General features: G+C 36.8%; 1 protein-coding gene across 2 annotated transcripts in view; it reads left to right on the top strand.

Annotated features, from left to right (window-relative positions):
* The window catches only part of VPS8 (VPS8 subunit of CORVET complex), a 247,030-nt gene that overhangs the window by 17,628 nt on the left and 208,827 nt on the right, over nucleotides 1-20,575 (top strand). For both annotated transcript variants that reach the window (XM_059391373.1, XM_059391372.1), the window contains exons 4-8: nucleotides 695-825; nucleotides 6,359-6,452; nucleotides 10,045-10,077; nucleotides 11,039-11,093; nucleotides 18,906-19,030. In XM_059391373.1, coding sequence (XP_059247356.1) covers nucleotides 695-825; nucleotides 6,359-6,452; nucleotides 10,045-10,077; nucleotides 11,039-11,093; nucleotides 18,906-19,030 — 438 coding nt within the window. The remainder of the gene's footprint in view (nucleotides 1-694; nucleotides 826-6,358; nucleotides 6,453-10,044; nucleotides 10,078-11,038; nucleotides 11,094-18,905; nucleotides 19,031-20,575) is intronic.

The following is a 20,575-nucleotide window of genomic DNA, read 5'->3' as shown; positions in this document are numbered from 1 at the left end:
GGTCCTGTCATCTTTGTTGCCTGCCTACTGTTTACTCTATATAATATCCTATTTCATTTAATGAGTAATACTGATTGTATGTCTGGTGTAGTACTGGGCACTAGGGAATATTGTGGTAGACAAGGAGGACATGGGCCCTGCTGTCACCTGGCATGGTGAAATATAAGGCTTTTTACAGTTTGGGTCCCAAACCGTAGGATCACCGATGACTCCTGCTCATATATTCCAGGACTACCTTTTCCAGGAGCAAAATATGTTTTATGAAATCACTGTATTTGCAGATGCTCTTTCAAACCCAGGATGTCTTTCTTCTGTTTGTCTTATTTCTCACGACATACTGTTTGTAGTAAGGTGGTATTTGTTTTCTTCTAATTAGCCACTGGCTGTTAGTTAACTAGTCAATCATCTGTAGAGGTTCGAATTTTAAGAAATATTTTGCTCTTAACAATAATTTGCATAACTGCTCCTGCTTCTTCCTGGTACAAGGGAGAAATTTTTGGAATGAACTCTTTGTAGAGACAGAGAAATAGATTCATTATTGAATGTTAATTCATTCAATAACAATGCATAGAAAAAATTTTAAAAAAATAAGCAGAAATGAGCACAAGAGTGTTTTCTAGAAACCCATAATGCCTGTCTGACTTACAGGGTCTTTGGAATTCTGAATTTGTTGATCCATTTTCTTCCAATTTAGACTGATGATGAAGAGGAGTCTTTTGTTCTTGAGGATCCTACATTGTTAAACATTGATACTATTGATTCTCACTCCTATGATACTTCATCTGTGGCAAGTTCAGATAGTGGTGACAGGACCAACTTAAAAAGGTATGTATTCACTTAAATCACACTTGCATGTGCTTGCAGTATTGATCATTTAAAATGTAACTATCTGTGCTACAGTATGGTCTGCTGAAGCCCTGCATAGGGAGTAGAAGACCCACTTGGGTGGAAATAATTTGCTTCTTAGACCCTAAAGATCTTCCACTGTTGAGGGGAGAGGCTAAACAGGTGGATGCCATGACCACTGTCTTCTGCACCTCCAGTAGGAAACCGTAATACCAGCCAGAGCCCCCCCAGAAGCAGTAGAGTCCTAGGAGGGAGCATGAGTCAAATTTGGCAGAGTGTCTGTGGTAGAAACACAGAGTTTGGTTCACCTCTCCACCATTATGGTCTCTGCACTCGCCATCCCCTTCCTCCCACTCTCTAAGGTCAGCTGCAGCATTCCTTCATTGCCTTGGAATGGGTTCAGAGGAGAATCACAAAATGATTAAAGATTTGGGAAAAGGACTTCTAACCCTAAGTAACTTCATTTTGGCTGCTTTCCACCTTCCAAATTCTTGGAGAGCACATGAAAAGGAAAGCGAAGTGGAGGAAGGAATTATTGAATTCATGTGTAACTTTAATGTTGATAAAGTCACGTGTATTTTTCCTTTCCTAAATTTTGCCGGTATTAGTGCTGTCTTCTTAGCCTGTCAACTCTTGTGGGATAGGGACCATTGCTGGATATATTAACCTGTTCATCACTGACTCCTACAAATAGATAAATGTGTTTTCCCCCCAGCTTTATTGAGATATGACTGATAGATAACATTAGGCAAATATAAGGTGTAAGTGTGATTTTTTGATGCACTATTTGTGAAATCATTACCCAGTAGGGTTAGTTAGCACCTTCATCACCTCACATAATTACCCTTTCTGTTTTGGTAAGAACATTTAAGATCTATTCTTTTAGTAACTTTCAAGTATATAACACGTTATTGCCAGCTATAGTCCTCATGCTGTATGTTAGATCCCTAGAACTGACTCATATTACAACTTGAAGTTTGTATCTTTGACCAACATCTCCACGTTTCCCTCACTTCTCAGCCCCTAGTAACTACAGTTCTACTCTGCCTCTATGAGTTAGTCTTTTTTTAAATTCCACATGTAAGTGAGATATATAGTATTTGTCTTTTTTCTGTGTGACTTACTCCATGTAGCATAGCGCCCTCAAGATCCATTCATGTTGTTACACATGGCAAGATTTCCTTCTTTATCATGACTGAATATTACTCCTGTGTGTGTGCATGTGTTTGTGTGTCTGTGTGTCCATCCTCTTATTTTTACCCATTTGTCTGATGGTGAACATTTAGATTGTTTCCGTATCTTGGCTATTATGAATAATGCTGTAATGAACATGGCAGCGCTGATACTTCTTTGAGATAGTGATTTTGTTTTCTTTGGCTATCTACCCAGAAGTGGGAATGTTGGATCATATAGTAGTTCAGTTTTTAATTTTGGGGGGAACTTCCATACAGTTTCCCACAGTGGCTGCACCAGTTTACATTCCCACCCATCAGTGTGCAAGGATTCCCTTTTCTCCACATCCTCACCAACACTTGTGGTCTATTGCCTTTTTTAAAATTTTTTAAAGATTTTACCTATTCATTTGAGAGAGTGAGAAAGAGAGAGAGAGAGAGTGAGAGCAAGCACAGGCCAGGGTAGGCAGGGAGAGGGAGAAGCAGACTCCCTGCTGAGCAGGGAGTCCAGTGCAGGGTTAGAACCTAGGACCCTGGGACCATGACCTGAGCCGAAAACGGATGCCCAGCTGACCAAGCCACCTTGTCTTTTTGATAATAGCCATTGCAATAGGCAGTATCTTATTGCGGTTTTGATTTGCTTTTCCCTGATGATTAGTGATGCTAAACAGTTCGCATGTACTTGTTAGCCATGTATATGTCTTCTTTGGAAAAATGTCTGTTCAGATCCTCTGCCTATTTTTTACTCAAATTGTTTGATTTTTTTTGTTTTGTTTTGTTTTTTTGTTTTTGCTATTTGGACAGTTGTCTCCCTTTTCCACAGGGGATACATTCCAAGACCTCCAGCATATGCCTAAAACTTGCAGATAGTACTGAATCCTGTGTAAACTATGTTTCTTCCTGTATATACCTATAATAAAGTATGATCTGTAAATTAGACATAGTAAGAGATTAACAACAACAGTAATAAAATAGAACAATTATAAGAATGTACTCTTATTACTAAAAGTTATGTGAATGTGGTCTCTCTCAAATATTTTATTGTACTATACCTACCCTTCTTATAATGTCTCGAGATGATGAAATGCCCATGTGATGAGATGAAGTGAGGTGAGTGACACAGGCATGACACTGGGTTAGGCTACACTATTAACCTTCTGACAACACCTCAGAAGGAGGATCATCTGGATTGTGGTTGACAAGAAGTAACTGAAACCATGCATATAAGGGAGGATTGCTGTATTTTTTGGATATTAACCCCTTACCAGATAAACCATTTACAAATATTTTCTACTACCCTGTAGGTTGTCTTTTCATTTTGTTGATTTTCTTTTGCTGTGCAAAAGGTTTTTAGTTTGATATAGTCTCATTTATTTATAGTTGCTTTTGTTTATTGTGCTTTTGGTGACTTATACAAAAAATCCATTGCCATGACCAACATTAATTTCCCCTGTTTTCTTCTAAGAGTTTTATGGCTTGGGTTTTATATAAGTCTTTAATCCATTTAATTCCTATAATTTTTGTGAGTGGTGTAAGATAAAGGTACAGTTTCATCTGCATGTGATTATCTAGTTTTCCAACACCATTTATTAGAGATGATATTCTCTCCCCATTGAGTATTTTTGATTTCATTGTCAAAAGGTAGTTGAATGTATATATAGCTGTTTTTTTCTGGACTCTGAATTTTGTTCCATTGGTGTCTCTGTCAGTTTTATGCCAGTACCGTACTGATTTTTGTTTTGTGTTTGTTTCATACTGTTGAGTACAGCTTTGTGAAAGAGTTCGATCAGAAAGTGTGATGCCTCCAGCTTTTTTTCTCGAGATTGCTTAGGCTAATTGGGGTCAGTTGTGTTTCTAAACACCAACAGTGAAATATCTGAAAAAGGAGTAAAATAATTCAATTTATAGTAGTATCAAAAACAGTAAAATACTTATGAATAAATTTAACCCAAGAAGTGAAAGAGCTATACACTGGGAATTATAAGACATTGCTGAAAGAAATTGAGGACACAAATAAATGGAAAAATATCCCATGTTCATGGATTAATATTAAAATGTCCATACTGCTCAAGCCATCTGCAGTCAAATGCTCTACCACTGAGCTATACCCCCTCTCCAACCCATCTGTAGACGCAACACAGTCTTTTATCAAAAACATATTGCGGGTGGGGGGGCCCTGGGTGGCTCAGTGGGTTAAAAGCCTCTGCCTTTGACTCAAGTTATGATCCTAGGGTCCTGGGATCGAGCCCCATATCGGGCTCTCTCAGCATGAAGCCTGCTTCCCCCTCCTTCTCTCTCTGCCTACCTCTCTGCCTGCTTGTGATCTCTGTCTGTCAAATAAATAAAATCTTTAAAACAAAACAAAACAAAACAAAACATATTGAGGGGTTTGGGAGAGGGTTGTTGGGTTATGGACACTGGGGAGGGTCTGTGCTATGGTGAGTGCTGTGAAATGTGTAAGCCTGACGATTCAGACTTGTACCCCTGAGGCAAATAATACATTATATGTATTAATATTGAAACTTTTTTTTTAAGTTGAGATTTTTCGCAAAAGTAGAAAATCTAAAATTTGTATGGAACCATGATAAGTGATTTTGACAATCTGGTCTCTACCTGCTTCGAAGATACAATGTCTTTTAATGAGTAAATCACAGGAATTACAAGTCCTAGCACAAGGTATCCAGTCAGTGATATTGTAATGGTGATGGAACAGAAAGGCTGGTAGCTGCCCTTAGGGTGAGCACTACATACTGTATGTACTTGTCAGATCACTAAGTTGTACACCTGAAACTAACATGTGTCAGTTGTACTCAAATTAAGAAAATATATATGGTGTCTGTTTTTTTTTTTTGTTTGTTTGCTTTTGCCTTCTTTAATGTCAGAACTGACATAAAAGCATAGCATCAGACTGGACCCTGCTTACCATTTTGACTTAATCTCTAAACACCCCCACACCCATCCTTGTGGTCGGTGCCTTTTGTGTACTTATATTCCCTTCACATAGACGTCTTCATGTTTCTATTTGTGCCTTTTTGTTGCCTGCCACCCTCCTCATTATCCATCCAGGCCAGGTCAGACATCTCTTTTCTATAGCTGTCTCTGATAGCCCCCTAATAAATAGGATTAAACTCTTTATTTCATCTCTGTAGTGCTTTATCCGTTGTTCTTTTCTAACATTTATCTTTTTTTTTTTTTAAAGAATTTATTTATTTATTTGACAGAGACAGATCACAAGTAGGCAGAGAGGCAGGCAGAGAGAGAGGAGGAAGCAGGCTCCCTGCTGAGCAGAGAGCCCGATGCGGGACTCTATCCCAGGACCCTGGGATCATGACCTGAGCCGAAGGCAGTGGCCTAACCCACTGAGCCACCCAGGCGCCCTCTAACATTTATCTTTTAAGATAAAGTTACTTATGGGGCTCCTGGGTGGCTCAGGCAGTTAAGCATCTGCATTCAGCTCAGGTCATGATCCTGGAGTCCTAGAATCAAGCCCCGAGTGGCATCAGGCTCCCTGCTCAGTGGAGAGTCTGCTTTTCCCTCTGCCTCTGCCATTCCTCCTGCTCTTCTGCATTCTCTCTCCCTCTCTTGATAATTCTCTCTCTCAAATAAATAAAATCTTAAAAAAAAAAAAAAAGATTAAGTTACTTATGAATCCCTCTATTTAGGCTGCGAGGTCCTTGAAACCAGGAACCTTGACTTCCTTATTTTTGTCTCCCCAGAGCATACTTTCAGTCACAGAGAGGAGGAGCTCAGTGTTTGGGAGAAAATTAAAAATTATTTTTTGTATGATGATGAGTTGGGTAAGTGAAAGGAGCATTTAGTAGGAGCAGCAGAGAAAGAATAATGAGTGGGGATTTTGAGGTGCTTGGTGGAAGAATGAGAGAGGGCAGTTAAAGACAGGAGGGCAAGAAAGGTGGGCAAGGGTAGAAGGTAGGTAGGGGTAAGGCAGACGTGCAGGGCACGATAGGCAGTCTTCTGGTGAGTAGTTGAATATCTTGCTATAGTTGAAGGTGGGTGAGGAGCAGTTCGAATCAGTGAAAAAGGAATGGTGGCTTTATTCATTTTCCTGCTTGTGCCTCTCTGAGGTTCAGGGTGGGTTTAGTACAACATCTTAATGTAGGACCGTTGGAATCTTATACCCTTTTGCCAACAGAGCTAACAAATTACCGTCAGTGTTGTTTTCTACTTTTCTTATTTTTCTTATTTTTAATGTGTGTTTTGGACTTTCAAAGCTTTGAGACCCTGGTTTTTCAAAAATTTTTTTATGTTCTTAAACATTTTCTTTATTTTCTTCTTTTCTTTCTTTCTTTCTTTTTCTTTTTCTTTCTTTTTTTTTTTTTTAGGAAGAAGAAATTACCTGATTCTTTTTCACTCCATGGGTCAGTTATGCGACATTCACTTTTGAAGGGAATTTCTGCCCAGATAGTGTCTGCAGCTGTAAGTATTTTGTTCTCTTCCCCAGCTTTGTAACCTGCAATGGCATAATGAAGTAGGAATGAGCATAAAACAAAGCACAGCACTTCTCTTGGCCCGAGGCTTAAAAAAAGAAATAGAATCTGGCTTTCATGGGTTTTGTGTGATTGTTTTTGACTCATAAGACATGGCTACACATCTTGACGTAGAAATTAGTGCAGCCATGAAATAAAGGTCTGCTCAGAGTCTCTGGTGTGCCTAAATGAAATATGGCAGCAAGCCTAAAAGGAACACTATCTGCCTTTTCTTTAAATTCCTTTTCAGTTTAGTTGCCATCTTGTGTATTTGGTTGAGTTAGAGTGCTTGTTTTTTTTAGTCTTTTCATATGGAGAAATGATTGATCAGAATCTTTTACAACTGAGTGATTTTCTTGTAATTCACAAAACCCTTTTCATGTACCTTATTTTATTTACTCTTACGACTTTGAAAGTAAGGAAAGCCATATCCCGTTTTACAAATGAGAAGAGAGGCTCAGAGAGGTGATATATTAACTTGTCTTACATCATTGGGTTAGGAGATAGCAGAACAATTACTCAAAATTGGGGTTTCTGGCTCCAGCTGTCGTGCTGCTTTGTTGTGAAATGGAGGTGGTATTGGTGAATTTAGCCAGTGTGTAATGGCTGCAACAGAATGTCTGTGGTCTTTGAAAAATTTTTTTAGAGTACAGAATTGATCCAAAAATTTTTAATAGATCATTAAGACAATAGATGCTGATTCTGGTATGTTTTATCAAATTTTCCTTTGACCTCAAAACCTATTAATTCTATGCGGCCTTTAACTTTTAGTTTTCTGAATTGGTTGTGTAGGTCCTATGTATAATAATGATGATGACAATGATGACATATTCATATCCCAGGAACCTTGACTTTTTTAATGTTTTCATGGAGTTTGATTGGTATTTTGCATATTCAGTTTGGACAGTTTTAATTTTCCAGAGGGTAAGAGCTTGATCAAGGAGTGGCATCACAACATCATAATCACATTGCAATTGTCACGTTTATCTGAGAAAGCTTTTGTTGTAGAAACCTAACCAACCAAAGTGAAAAAGGAAGAAAGTGTTCTCTGTGTATATCCTGGCCCAGCTCATATATCATGAAGTCAATTTAAATAGAGAGATAGTCAAGCCATGGAGGAAACCTGGGCAATTGTCCTTCCTCTTTTAGGTGGAGAGTAACTCAGATTTGCTAGAATGGGAACCACCTGTTGAGGATTACATTTCCATGACGTTTTCTGAATTTAATCCTTATGTAGGTGATGAAATTCATTCCTTTCAAGATCAAGATGAACCAGAACAGTCATTTGACCCACCTGTGCAGTTTTAAAAATATTTTGAATAATGGAGACTGAACTAAAACTCAGACACCGAACATTGATCAGATAAATCTGTTATTTAAAAGGGTTTCTTCTCCCTCTTGAAGAGGAGGGAAAAATTCTAATAAATACCAGAGTGTTTGCATTCTGTTCTTATTTCATTGCTATGGCTGAGCTCCTTTGGTCTGTTAAAATGAAACCTGCTTTTCCTGTGACAGTGCTCATACACTGCCTTCCTACTTTTGGATTACCAGCTCAATTTAAATTGTATGCACTTCTGTGATGGTTGGTTTATTAACATGTAAAGCTAGTTCTATTTTGGGGTATCTCTCTCCTAAATTGTTGTTCAATAATACCTTCAGCCATGTGGATAATGATGGTTATGTTATTAGGGTTGCCTGGGGCTTCGCTCATCACAGCTTTGCAGCCCATGCATGAAGAACACGTAGGAGAGATGAAACTTTTGGAGTTGTGAATGAAGTTCACAGCTCATTCACAGATGAAAGACCTATGACAGATGACTGTATTTTAAACTAATGCAAAATCATTTTAAAGGGTATTTGTTGCTTTGATGATCACTCAAGATAATAGCACAGTGTTCCAGAATATGTCCAACATATAAGAAGCTCCCAGCATGCTGATTAAAATGCAGATTCCTGGGCATCACCCAGACCTACTGAATTGGCATCTTTCCTAGTATAGCATAGGGATCTGCATTTTAACAGGTATCCTCAATGATTTTAATGTCGCCTGGCTCTCGAGAATCACTACTCAAAGATGTTGCAACATCAGTACTAAAATTCTGTTATCTCTAAAATGCTTTCCACATCTCTGGGGTTTTTTTGGTTTTGTTTCTATTTTTTATATTTTTAATTTAATTTTGGGGGGGTTTTGTTTGTTTTTAACTTTTTTTAAAATCTTTTATTTCTTTTCAATGGTGTATAAACCATGAATTCTGTTTTTAATTTTAAAGCAAGCTGACTTTCTGATTTCATTATTCAGATTACATTTTGAATTTACTTTATGTTCTTCATCTGCTCTCTCATTCTTTTTCCCTATCCAGGACACAGATCAATCATTCATTTGATTGCATGCATCTTAATTGTCAGGCATGTTAGGTGTACTTGACACACACATGTCCATACAAGGTTGGGTATATCCTGCTCTCCAGAACATTGAATGTAACAGTCTTGTCATTGTTCTTCCTTATATTCCTGTGCTCTGGAGTTATTTTCTTGAGTTACCTCCCAGGAAGCTCCATAAAGTTGTATAAAATCAATTCTGCCTTCTGAGAGATTCTGATGACTAATTGACCACATTGGCAAGGACAGACAGAAAAGAAATATAGGAGTGAGATTAATTAAATGGCCTGGCTTGGGAACTGAAGCTGGGTTTGAGACGTAGTTCTGCCACTTCTTGAATAACCTTGGGCAAGTCAGTTATGTTCTTTAAAACGTGTTTTCTTAATCTAGAAAGTCAGAATAATACATGTCTTATCTGTCCCTTGCAGTTTGAGAAGCAAATAGTGTAATATGTGTATGTGAAAGCTCTTTGCTACTACAGTGCTGATCATTGTGAGCTCTTATTATTTAAAGCTATAAAAGTATCACATAGATACCTTTACGTTTATATGATACTTCACATTTAATGTGATCCTCAGGACAATTCATTGAGGTACGTAGGGCAGTATATGCTATTTCCTTTAACAGAGGAGGAAACTAATAACCAGAGGGTTAGGTCACTTTTCCAAGGTCATACATTACTGTATAGAGTTAATTTTTTATTTTCTTACGCTTAAGAACTGACTGAATACATCCTACTTGGGTTTAATTGAGGGTTTATTGGATAATCTGCTGGGTAGGAAGCTTAGAGGAAGAATATTGTAGCGTGTTTCCCTTTTCTAAAATTTTCATGTACTGTTATCATTTTTAACCTGTAGTGCTTAGGGTTTATTCACATTATTGAAAATGGAACTTCTTTCCTCTCTTTTTCTTTGTTTTCGTTTATAATCAGTGTCTTTCCTAAAGCATCTGTTACAGTTAGTAAAATAAAATAATCCACTCTCCTCTTTGTATTTTGTTGTTATATGCAACTTTTGTGGTTTCTCTTAGTTGGGGGCAAAAATGAAGGTTCCATCTCTTGTCTGGATTGATTTGGATTAAAGTATATGTAAAAAGAGGGGCTTACATCATTTTCTGTTTAAAAATGAGAATATCTTTTCAAATACTCTTTTAATTTTGCTTAGGACAAAGTGGATGCTGGCTTGCCTACAGCAATTGTAAGTACACTTTAATTCTTTAAAGGTAAGCTTTTGATTTGATTAGGTTTTCTTAGATTTATTTTTCTAATGTTCAAAGTTATTGCATAAATTATTATGATAATAAATTCGTAGGTTATTTACTGCCAGTAGTCAAGTTTAAAATTTTTCTATATTGAATGTTCTCTTCCTTTCTAGTGTATTATTATTCTTTAGGCTTTTGTTTGAGAAGCATATAATGGAATAATGATTAGCCTTTTCCAGGATTATTTATATGTGGTCCTCCCATGCCCAAGTAAACTTGCTTCTTCTGTGATTTGGCCTCCCTTTGGTTATAAGGGAGTGGAAAACAGCATTTGGTGAAATCACTTTGTGGTAAATAGTACATTTAATAGTTCTGAACTCCCTTGCCAAGCCTGCCAAATAGTAAATCTGTGGCGCGATTATAGAGAACTGGGGGATATTGAAAGCACACTAGTGCCTTCTTTTCTTGAATACTTCCAGCTGTGTCCTGTAGCTTTCTTATTAGTTAGTCAATTGGTGAGGAAGTGGGCTGAATTTTGAATATTTCTGGTGCCTTTTGGCTTCTATGAATAAACTGAAGGGCTTTCTCACCCCTTTCCCACACCTCATAGCTGGCTCTTGGTTGGGTAGCAAAGTGCCTCTTACTTTGTCTGGACCCCTGAAATTTTTTTTCTTTTTTAAATTGCTTTAGAGGAAGCTAAGTGGTATGTTTTTGCCTATAATGTTGAACATATGATATTTTGATATTGTTATCCTTGGAGTAAATTTAGAGGGATTCCCAGAAATAAAACGTCCTGAGTTTCATTTCCGTTTTGCCTCCTAGATGAAATTCTCCTTATTTATAATAGTTGGTATGTCATCTGGTGCCTAAAGGAAAGAAGACCAACAAATTCAACTTGGATTGTTTCAAGATCCTTGATGTGATATTTCAAAATGTAACCTTCCCTTTTGTTCTCAGGCAGTATCCAGTCTGATTGCTGTGGGTACATCTCATGGATTGGCTTTAATATTTGGTAAATTTTCTAAGTACTTTCCATACTGTAGATATTAAGTGTCCTTTTGGATTTTATATCTTTTAATAGTTTAATTGTAAACTCTGTTTTCTTGTTAAAAAAAAATCAGAAAAGTTTGAAAAGTAGCAGTCAGCAGTTTATTCATTGTCAGAGCGTGAGCGTGGGCTTGTGCATGCCCACAATCAGGGTGAGCTGCAGGCTGAGGAAGAAGCAGACCACCTGCTGAGCAAAGAGCCTGATTCAGGACTCCATTCCAGGACCCTGGGGTCATGAGTCCTGAGATCACGATCTGAGCTGAAGGCGGATGCTTAACGAATTGAACCACCCCCGCCCCAGTCAGTAGTTTTGTAGTTAAAATTAGTTGACCCAAGTTCATTTTGTTGCTCACTGCAAGTTTTTCTTCTTCATGAATTCTAAGTTATTATATCATATCTTTGACTCTGCAGACCTGGACAGAAAGAATATAAAGTTGAAAGGGACCTTGGGTTGTCCTCTTGTTTGCCTCAGTTTGTGGTGTTGGTGATTTTTTATTCTAAATCATATCCTAGCAGGTATTCTAAAAGATCTTCAGGAAAAGAGACTGACAGGCTTTCTCAGTAATTTTTCATAACTCAGACTGACAATAAGTTCTTTTTTCATTTACACTGTAAATCCTTCTAACCTGAAAAATTTCTAGCCCATAATCACATTCCTTTTTGATTGAGAAGAAAACTTAACATTCATTTGTATAGTAGATGATAGTCTTAAGTATTTTCTCTTTTTTTCCCTACATGAGACCAACTGGCCCAAGTTTCCTTACTCTTTGCTTTACTTTTGAATTCAGTACTATGAGCAGAACATCATCTTCTGTTTTTTTTTTTTAAACAATCAGATAATATTTTTCTGTCATTTTTAATGTTCTGCATCTTCAATCTTTTGCATCTCTCTTAAATGGAATTCCCAATAACATTGTATTTTAGTATGGAATCTACAAGGTACTATATGAGGATTATGTGGGAATATTTTAATACACAGTACTACAGTACAATTTGATCTTTTTGGCCTTGAATCATTATTTACCATATGAGTGAAGAACTGGTTATTTTCTCTTGTTTTTGAACAGTTTGAATTCCTCCTTATAAATGTGCTGAAAATCTTAATTATCATATGATTTTAATACCTAAACTTTTCAGAGGTGATTAATTTAAATAATAGAGTTTTATTTTTTGGGAGTGGGAAGTATGAACACAAAATATAATTCTCTTGAGAGAACTTTAGAATTGATTCTTTGAATAATAACTTTTTTCTTATTTCATAATGGATACGTGTTCATAGTAGAAAATTTCTATGAACAAAAGGTTGAAGATACAGTATGACAAACTACTTTCCAGGAATAATCCCTAACATTTCTGGGTGGCCCTCTAATCTTTTTGTACATGTGTGTATATATGTACACACCCAAAATGGAATCATAGTAATTTCTAACCAGCTTTTTCCTCATATTGAACATCTTTGCATGTAATTATATATTCATCTGTAACACCATTTTTTTAAAAAGATTTTATTTATTTATTTGACAGACAGAGATCACAAGTAGGCAGAGAGGCAGGCAGAGAGAGAGAGGAGGAAGCAGGCTCCCTGCCAAGCAGAGAGCCCGATGCGGGACTCAATCCCAGGATCCTGAGATCATGACCTGAGCCGAAGGCAGAGGCCCAACCTACATAATATTCTTTTAAATGGACTCACCATAATTTACTTAACCATTTCCTACACAGAGACATTTGGGTTGTTTCTAGACAAACAGTATAGCAATGAACATCTTCGTAACTGCATTAGACAAACAGTACAGCAATGAACATCTTTGTAACTGCATTTTTGTGCACATGATTACTTCTTTAGAACAAATTCCCAAAGGTGAAATTCCTTAAAGTCAGGGTAAGAACATTTTATTTTTTATTTTTATTTTTTCCAGGTTTCATAATTTAATTAATTAGGAACATTTTAAACACTTCTTATATAACCTAATTGCTTCCAGGAAGTTTTACCAGCCTGCTCTCCTATCAGGTGTAAGAATGCTTATTTTCCTGGGGAGGCATAATTGGTGTTAGATTGAAAGGATTTGGGGAAAGGATCTTAGAAGGACCTTTAGTTTAGTCTTCTTATTTTACATATGAGGTGACAGAACTAGAGAGATTAAGAGAGATACATAGAGCCAAGTTCAGAATCAAGGAATATTGAATCATAGATCAGTGCATTTTCACCATTCTCAGTAATTCTGTCCTCAGAGAAAAGGAGGCAAATTCCAAGATATATGAAGAAAAGAGGAACTAAGATGAGTGAGAATTGAGTATAATGTTTATGTTTCTTTCTCCACAGAATGCACATTGATTTTTTTGTTCCCACTTACCAGTGTTCACTTTTCCTCAACTCCGTCCTCTTGAACATCCCTTCCTTAACACAGGGTTATAAGAATATAATAATCAAACCCATGTAGAGCTACTGCAACAAATTAAATGAATACTTTAAAAATAAAAACCCAATAGAGGAGAAGAGTACATTGTCTTTTGCTACTGTCTTCTTAATTTCCTTGGCCCTGCCTCTTAATTTTTTTTAGGTCTCAACAGCTTTGTTGTAGATATGAAATGGTAATCTTTCATTACAGTCTCATGGAACAGGAAGCATGCCAAAGTGAACATTTTGAGAAAGAATCATAATATTCTGGTTTTGCTTTGAGTTTTTAATCATGCAGTTAGTAACTTTTACTCAATATTTTTGTGGGAATCTGATTATTTGGACAGTGATTTTTAACAAATGGGTTAATATTTGCCATGACAGTAACAAATGGCAGAGTGATGCTACTATGAAGTGTCTAGATTAGAAGTCTGGGTTAAATCTGATCTCATTTAAATATCTTTGTTGATCATAGGAAAAGTGTAGCAGGAAGAAGAATTGTACTTGTTTTAAGTAACATCAGGTTCTTTTTGGAATAGAGGCCTGGGTCATTAAAATGGTGATCATTGTAAGCTTCTTAAAGGTGATGTATGTTGCCTATTTTAATGGACTATAGGTATGTGGTATTTATTACATCTCCTGTTTTTATCCTATTACACAGGATCTCAAAATTCAAATCTTCATAAAGATGTGTCCCTATTCCAAGGCCCTTAGTTTCCTTTTTTGGGGGTTGTTAGTATACTTTAGTAGATTATCTTTTTGAAGTTGTTTTTGTTTCTATCAAACTTCTGGACTTGGGGCGCCTGGGTGGCTCAGTGGGTTGAAGCCTCTGCCTTGGGCTCAGGTCATGATCTCAGGGTCCTGGGATCGAGCCCCGCATCAGGCTTTGTGCTCAGTAGGGAGCCTGCTTCCCTTTCTCTCTGCCTGCCTCTTTGCCTACTGTGATCTCTGTCAAATAAATAAATAAAATCTTTAAAAAACAAACAAACAAACCTTCTGAACTTGATTTACTTACTGTGCTGTATGATTTGGTATTATGCGTTTTCTCTTTCCCATAATCAATATATAATCACAAATTGGTTAATCACACTTAGTATCATTCCCAGAGATAACTAAAGGCTGTCACTTACATTTTTAAAATTTTACCTTTTTTCTGAACTTTTGAACTGATTTCTTGCTTTTCTTTTTCTTTTGATCTTTTCTCCATGGATTCAAAGGAAAAGGTATAGTAATTTTGGTTTGCATGAGTGACTGTTTTTTCTTTTGACCTTTTTAGTGTTGAAAGAGAATGCTGTCAGTTACAGTTGATGTCTTCTTATGAAATGCTTACTAAAAAAAAAAAGGCTAAGTGAAACTGGTTAAAGCAGGGAATGTTAAAAATTATAAATACATGCATACTTTCAGTGTTTTTGATTGTAAATATACAAATATTTTCTCCTTAATCTTTTGACACAGTCCAAAGCCTTTTCTTTGAGTTTGTATCTGCCAGTTAGAGGTTTTTTGGAATAAACTGCATCATTAATGAGTCACATAAAATTTGCACTTTTATTTTTTATTTTTTTAAAGATTACATTTATTTATTTGACAGACAGAAATTGCAAGTAGGCAGAGAGAGAGGAGGAAGCAGGCTCCCTGCTGTGCAGAGAGCCCGATGCGGGGCTCGATCCCAGGACCCTGAGATCATGATCTGAGCTGAAGGCAGAGGCTTTAACTCACTGAGCCACCCAGGCGTCCCCAAATTTGCACTTTTAATTAAAAGAAAAAAAGAAGCTTAGGCACCTGTGAATCAATTGAGGAGGATGAAATTGTAGTTTCTTACCAAACAACTCTTCAATCTTTGACAGTTATCTTGTCCACATCTTATTTCATGACAGGTTTTCAAAGAAAGACCTTTACCAAGTTTTTCATGAGCATTCATTTAGTTTTCATGGGAACAATAGCTCTTTATTTTTCACTCTATTCCGTCAGTTCACCTACTGTTTAATTAAGTGTTTAAAGTCCAGTAACGTTACAGTGGCATGAGCAGGTTTAGAAATGAACACAGCTAGCTTGCTATAAGTGTTGGCATTCTAGATGACCGCCATTTAGCCATGGGAATTCACTGTGTCCTGGGCTTCTGTCAGTGAGCTTTACAGAGGAGATGAGGACTTGAATTCTGTGTGTTTGTTAGGTAGAGGTCAGGTAAAGTGCTTCTACTGTTTTATGATCTTTAATGAAAAGTGTTTTCTACTACCTCTTTTCTTCTTTTGGTCTTAGAGAATATTTTAATATGCACAAAGGGTAAAAAAAGAGTAGTATTGAAGAATGATGAATGCTGGCAATGGGAGAGCTCTATACACACGATTAAGTTTGATTTCTTCTAGGATCTAGTTATTTCCTTCTTTGAAGGTCTTTGGGAACTAGTTAAAACAAATTAGGGATGAAGAAGTAGAAGATTGGGTCAATTTTGGTATATGGAAAGAGCAGAAATTCTCTTGAAGTATGTTCAGATTTAGATTTTATAGCTATTACAGATTTATACATTACTTGTGGCTTTTCTTTCCTATTTAGCACATGATTTTTAAGCCCAGAATATGCTGAGATCTGCCCTAAGCAAAGTATACTTTGATAGATAGATGAATAAAAGAAATAGGTGTAATTCATTGCAGTGTTTGCAATAACTAGGGTTCAAGTTGTCTTAGTTGATAAGCTATTTATTATCATTAATAATAATTCCTTGCATTTTTGTAACATTTGATAGTTTTCACATTTTTCATAGGCATTTTCTTACTTAAGCTCTGTGCCAACTCTGTGAAGTTTATATGAAAACTGATAGTCTCATTTCATATTTCTTGCCTAGGGTTATTTGCTTTATAAGGACCTACTCCAATTTTTTTTTAAACTAAGTTGACAATGCCAACCACATGTGATTTTATGTGACTCTGTAAATGAAATTAGATGTACTGCTAATTTGATGGTTTCTCCCAACAATAGATAAAGCAGACTTCAAGTGTAGAGGAAAACAAGAATTTTTCCTTAAATATTAAGGCATTCAAGAGCCCTTTGGAGGAGTGCAGTATGGAGAGCTCTGATCTTTTTTTTTTTTTTTTTTTAAACCTCTTGCTTCTATTCAGGTCATTCTGTTCTTTCCATATAACTTTATAATTCAAGTGTTTGGAAGAGGTTTATTTTTACCAAATGCCCTTTTCTAGAAGTGTCCAGAATAATTTGGGATATGGAATGTTTAGTTACCCCAGCAGAAGAAGCCTCTCTCATAAGATTCTGGTTTCTTCTTTACACAGAAATTCTGCATTTTCTGAATTTAGTCTAAATTGCATGATGGCAGGTTTGTTACTACAGTACCATAAACATAGAATGTAAATAGAATGTAAAAAGACAGCAGTAAGAATTGACAAATATCTTTGTGAAGTTAAAACCAGAGTATATTTTATACACTGTCCCAACACCTCTCTGCCATGCTTACCATATAAAGGGACATTTTAAAGATAACAAATACATTGTAAAAATGAAGGGGAAAAGTTCAGAGTGTTTTTATTAACACAGTCCCGAGGGATGTAAACCTCATACGTATTTCAGGAATGACCAAGCTTGATAATTGGGTCCCCCGTGTTGCAGCTAGTTTTTAGTACACAGGGCCCATAGGAAAGCAGAATCCTGTTTGGGTTTTTAATCTATAAGTTTTTCTTCCTCTCTTTATTTCCTCCCTTAATCTTACTTACCCTTATTCTTTATCATATTCCCTCATTCTCCTATTCTTACTCTCCTTCAGTTATAAGAATACTTAAAAATGCAAAGTCTGAACTCTGTTAGATCTGAAAGCAGTAGTGAGTGTCCATAAGTATGGGTGGATCAGAGCTGTGTACAGTTTGGATCTCAAAGCACAGATTACAAAAGATCCCAGCAGGTGCTATTCAGACACTGTTCTGTGCCTGGAAGGCAAGTGGCCCAGATTCACAGGGCTTCTTTGTGAGGCTGATGTGGAATTTCTGTCCTTGACCTCTTAACTTACTTTCATTCCATCTGTTGCCTCCATATATGACCTAAGGTAGTGGGGTGTGTGTGTGTGTGTGTGTGTGTGTATACCGAACGTTGTTGCCTAAAGACCGTTTATGAACACAGAAAAATATTCTTAGAAATATTCCCTTTGGATGGGCAAAAAGTTCTACATAGTATTATTCCCTAGATCTGAGAATGAATGTCTTAAGTTCTTTCTGATAACTAGATTTACCCTTCTAGATTTACCCTTATACTATACGTTAACTAACTAGAAGCAAATGAGGAAGCTATTCAGATGATTGTCAGATGCCTCCTGGGTGCAAGGCACCAGGCTTGGTACTTCGGGAGTGTTAGTTCACTTATGATCTTAGCCCTTAGAAAGGACTATTAGTGGAAGTAAGACATACCTACCACCAAAGAATAGCGTGTGAGTAGTTAAGGGAAGCACAAACAATTGCTGGGTGAGTTCAGAGAACTCAGATTGTGCAGATATGGTGACTTTCTTTCCCCCTAAACAGTTAATTTTTGTAGGCATGCCTTCGTATACTTGAATTTTTTATTTCATTGTTTTTAAGTGGATACAATAATGAACTGTACACAAAATAAGCATTTCCTAGGAGAAGCCTTAGAGGAATTTCTTTTAATTATTAGATAATAAGTTTTAATAAATATTTGAATGCCTCCTAGAGAAAACCGGAATTAAGGCAAGATCCTTACCCTTAAATAACTTAATCTAGTAGAGATTTGAACTGTTTGCTTTTAGCATATCAAATGTTGACGATTGAAAATAATTTTCTTAAGTAGTTTAAATATTTACTCTGTAATTTTGTTTGCACTGTTAATTTGCCTAGGAAACCTTTTCTTTGTGGATAATAAAATGTAAATTTTTTTTTTAATTTTTTATTTTTTATAAACATATATTTTTATCCCCAGGGGTACAGGTCTGTGAATCACCAGGTTTACACACTTCACAGCACTCACCAAATCACATACCCTCCCCAATGTCCATAATCCCACCCCCTTCAAGTGATATTCTCTGTTACCTTACATACAGAAAACAGCAAGAAATACAGGTTTAGAATGAGACAGATGAAAGATCATTGATTTGTTCGAAGAGATAAATATTATTTATGGATTTTTTTTACTTATTAACAGCTTCTATATTATGCTTCCTTGTAGATCTTGGTTTTTTTCTTCATCCTTAGTATATAATTCAGTGCCCCGCATCTACTACATGCTCAATAAATACATATGAATATAACTTCATCCTTTGATTCTTTTGATTTTTGCTACCTCCCTAGTCTTTGAAAACAAGCTGATACTAAATACATATTTTTCCACTCCTTTCATTTCTTCCACCTGATTTGACAAATTCGCTTTCTTTAGATCAGAATCAAGCTTTGAGACTCTGTCTGGGTAGTACTAGTGTTGGAGGTCAGTATGGAGCCATCTCTGCCCTCAGTATCAACAATGACTGCTCAAGACTTCTCTGTGGCTTTGCTAAAGGACAGGTAAATGTGAACTTTATTTTATCCATAAGACAACGTTAAAATTAATTTTAAAAAGCCTAGTATCTCTCTACTATCTGACACCTGTCAAAATGGCTAAAATTAACAACACAGGAAACCACAGATGTGGTGAGGATGTGGAGAAAGGCAAATCCTCTTACATGTTGGTGGGAATGCAGTCTCGTGTAGACACTCTGGAAAACAGGATGGAGGTTCCTCAAAAAGTTAAAAATAGAACTGTGCTATGATCTAGCAATTGCAATAGTAGGTGTTTATGCAAAGGACACAAAAATACTGATTCGAAGGGGTTGATGTGCCCCAATGTTTATAGTAGCATTATTATTATTTTTTTAAAGATTTTACTTTATTTATTTGACTGAGAGAGAGAGCGCAAGCAGGCAGAGAAGCAGGCAGAGAGAGAAGGGAAACAGGCTCCCTGCTGAGCAGAGAGCCCGATGCAGGGCTCCATCCCAGGACCCTGAGATCATGACCTGAGCTGAAGGCAGAGGCTTAACCCGCTGAGCCACCCAGGAGCCCTATAGCAGCATTATTAACAATAGCCAAACAATGGAGATAGTCCAAATGTCCACTGATTGATGAATGGTTAAAGAAGATGTGAGTTAAAGAAGAAGATTTATACACACACACACACACACACGCACAGAGGAATATTACTCAACCATCAGAAAGTGTGAAATCTTGCCATTTGCAACTACATTGATGGAGCTACAGTGTATTCTACGTGAAATAAGTCAGAAAGACAAATACAATCTGATTTCATTCATATGTGGAATTTAAGAAACAAAACATGAACATATGGGAAGGGGAAAAAGGGAAGCAAACCATAAGAGACCATTTTTGAAAATATTTTATTTATTAGCACATGAGCAGGGAGGAACGGGGGAGAGGGATAAGCAGACTCTGTGATGAGCACGGGGCCTGATGGGGGGCTTGATCCCATGACCCCAAGATCATGATCTGAGCCTAACCCAAGAGTCAGACACCCAATCGAATAAGCCACCGAAGCACCCTTAAGAGACTCTTAACAATAGAGAACAAACTGAGGGCTACTGGAGGGGAGGTGGGTGGGGGATGGGCTAAATGGATGGTTGGTATTAAGGAGGGCACTTGTTATGATGAGCACTGGGTGTTAACATGTAAGTGACGAATCATTGAATACTATTCCTGAAACCTGTATTATACTATATGTTAACTAACTAGAATTTAAATAGAAATCTGGAGGAAAAAAATGGAAGTGGGATAACACTGGAGATAGGAGAAAAGCATGGGTGGGACAGATGAGGGCACTAGGTATGTAGTAAGCAATTGTTTAGGTGAAATGCAAACACAGCTATTACAGTCCATTTGTTGATAATTTGGGAATTCACTGCATTGAGTTCTGTACATGAGTATCTGGATATGAAAATAAACTTGCATTAAATTTGCCCAGTTTGATTAATTAAAAAATATTTCTAGATCAGTATCTCAAAGACCAAAAATTGTAGTGACATGTCTGTAGAGCTAACCTGAGATTGCTCGGTCTTTTAT

The sequence above is a fragment of the Mustela nigripes genome, chromosome 2, assembly GCF_022355385.1.
Source record: "Mustela nigripes isolate SB6536 chromosome 2, MUSNIG.SB6536, whole genome shotgun sequence".
Classification (NCBI taxonomy): domain Eukaryota; kingdom Metazoa; phylum Chordata; class Mammalia; order Carnivora; family Mustelidae; genus Mustela; species Mustela nigripes.
The sequence above is the reverse complement of the archived record's forward strand: the minus strand, read 5'-3'. Positions and strand labels throughout refer to the sequence as shown.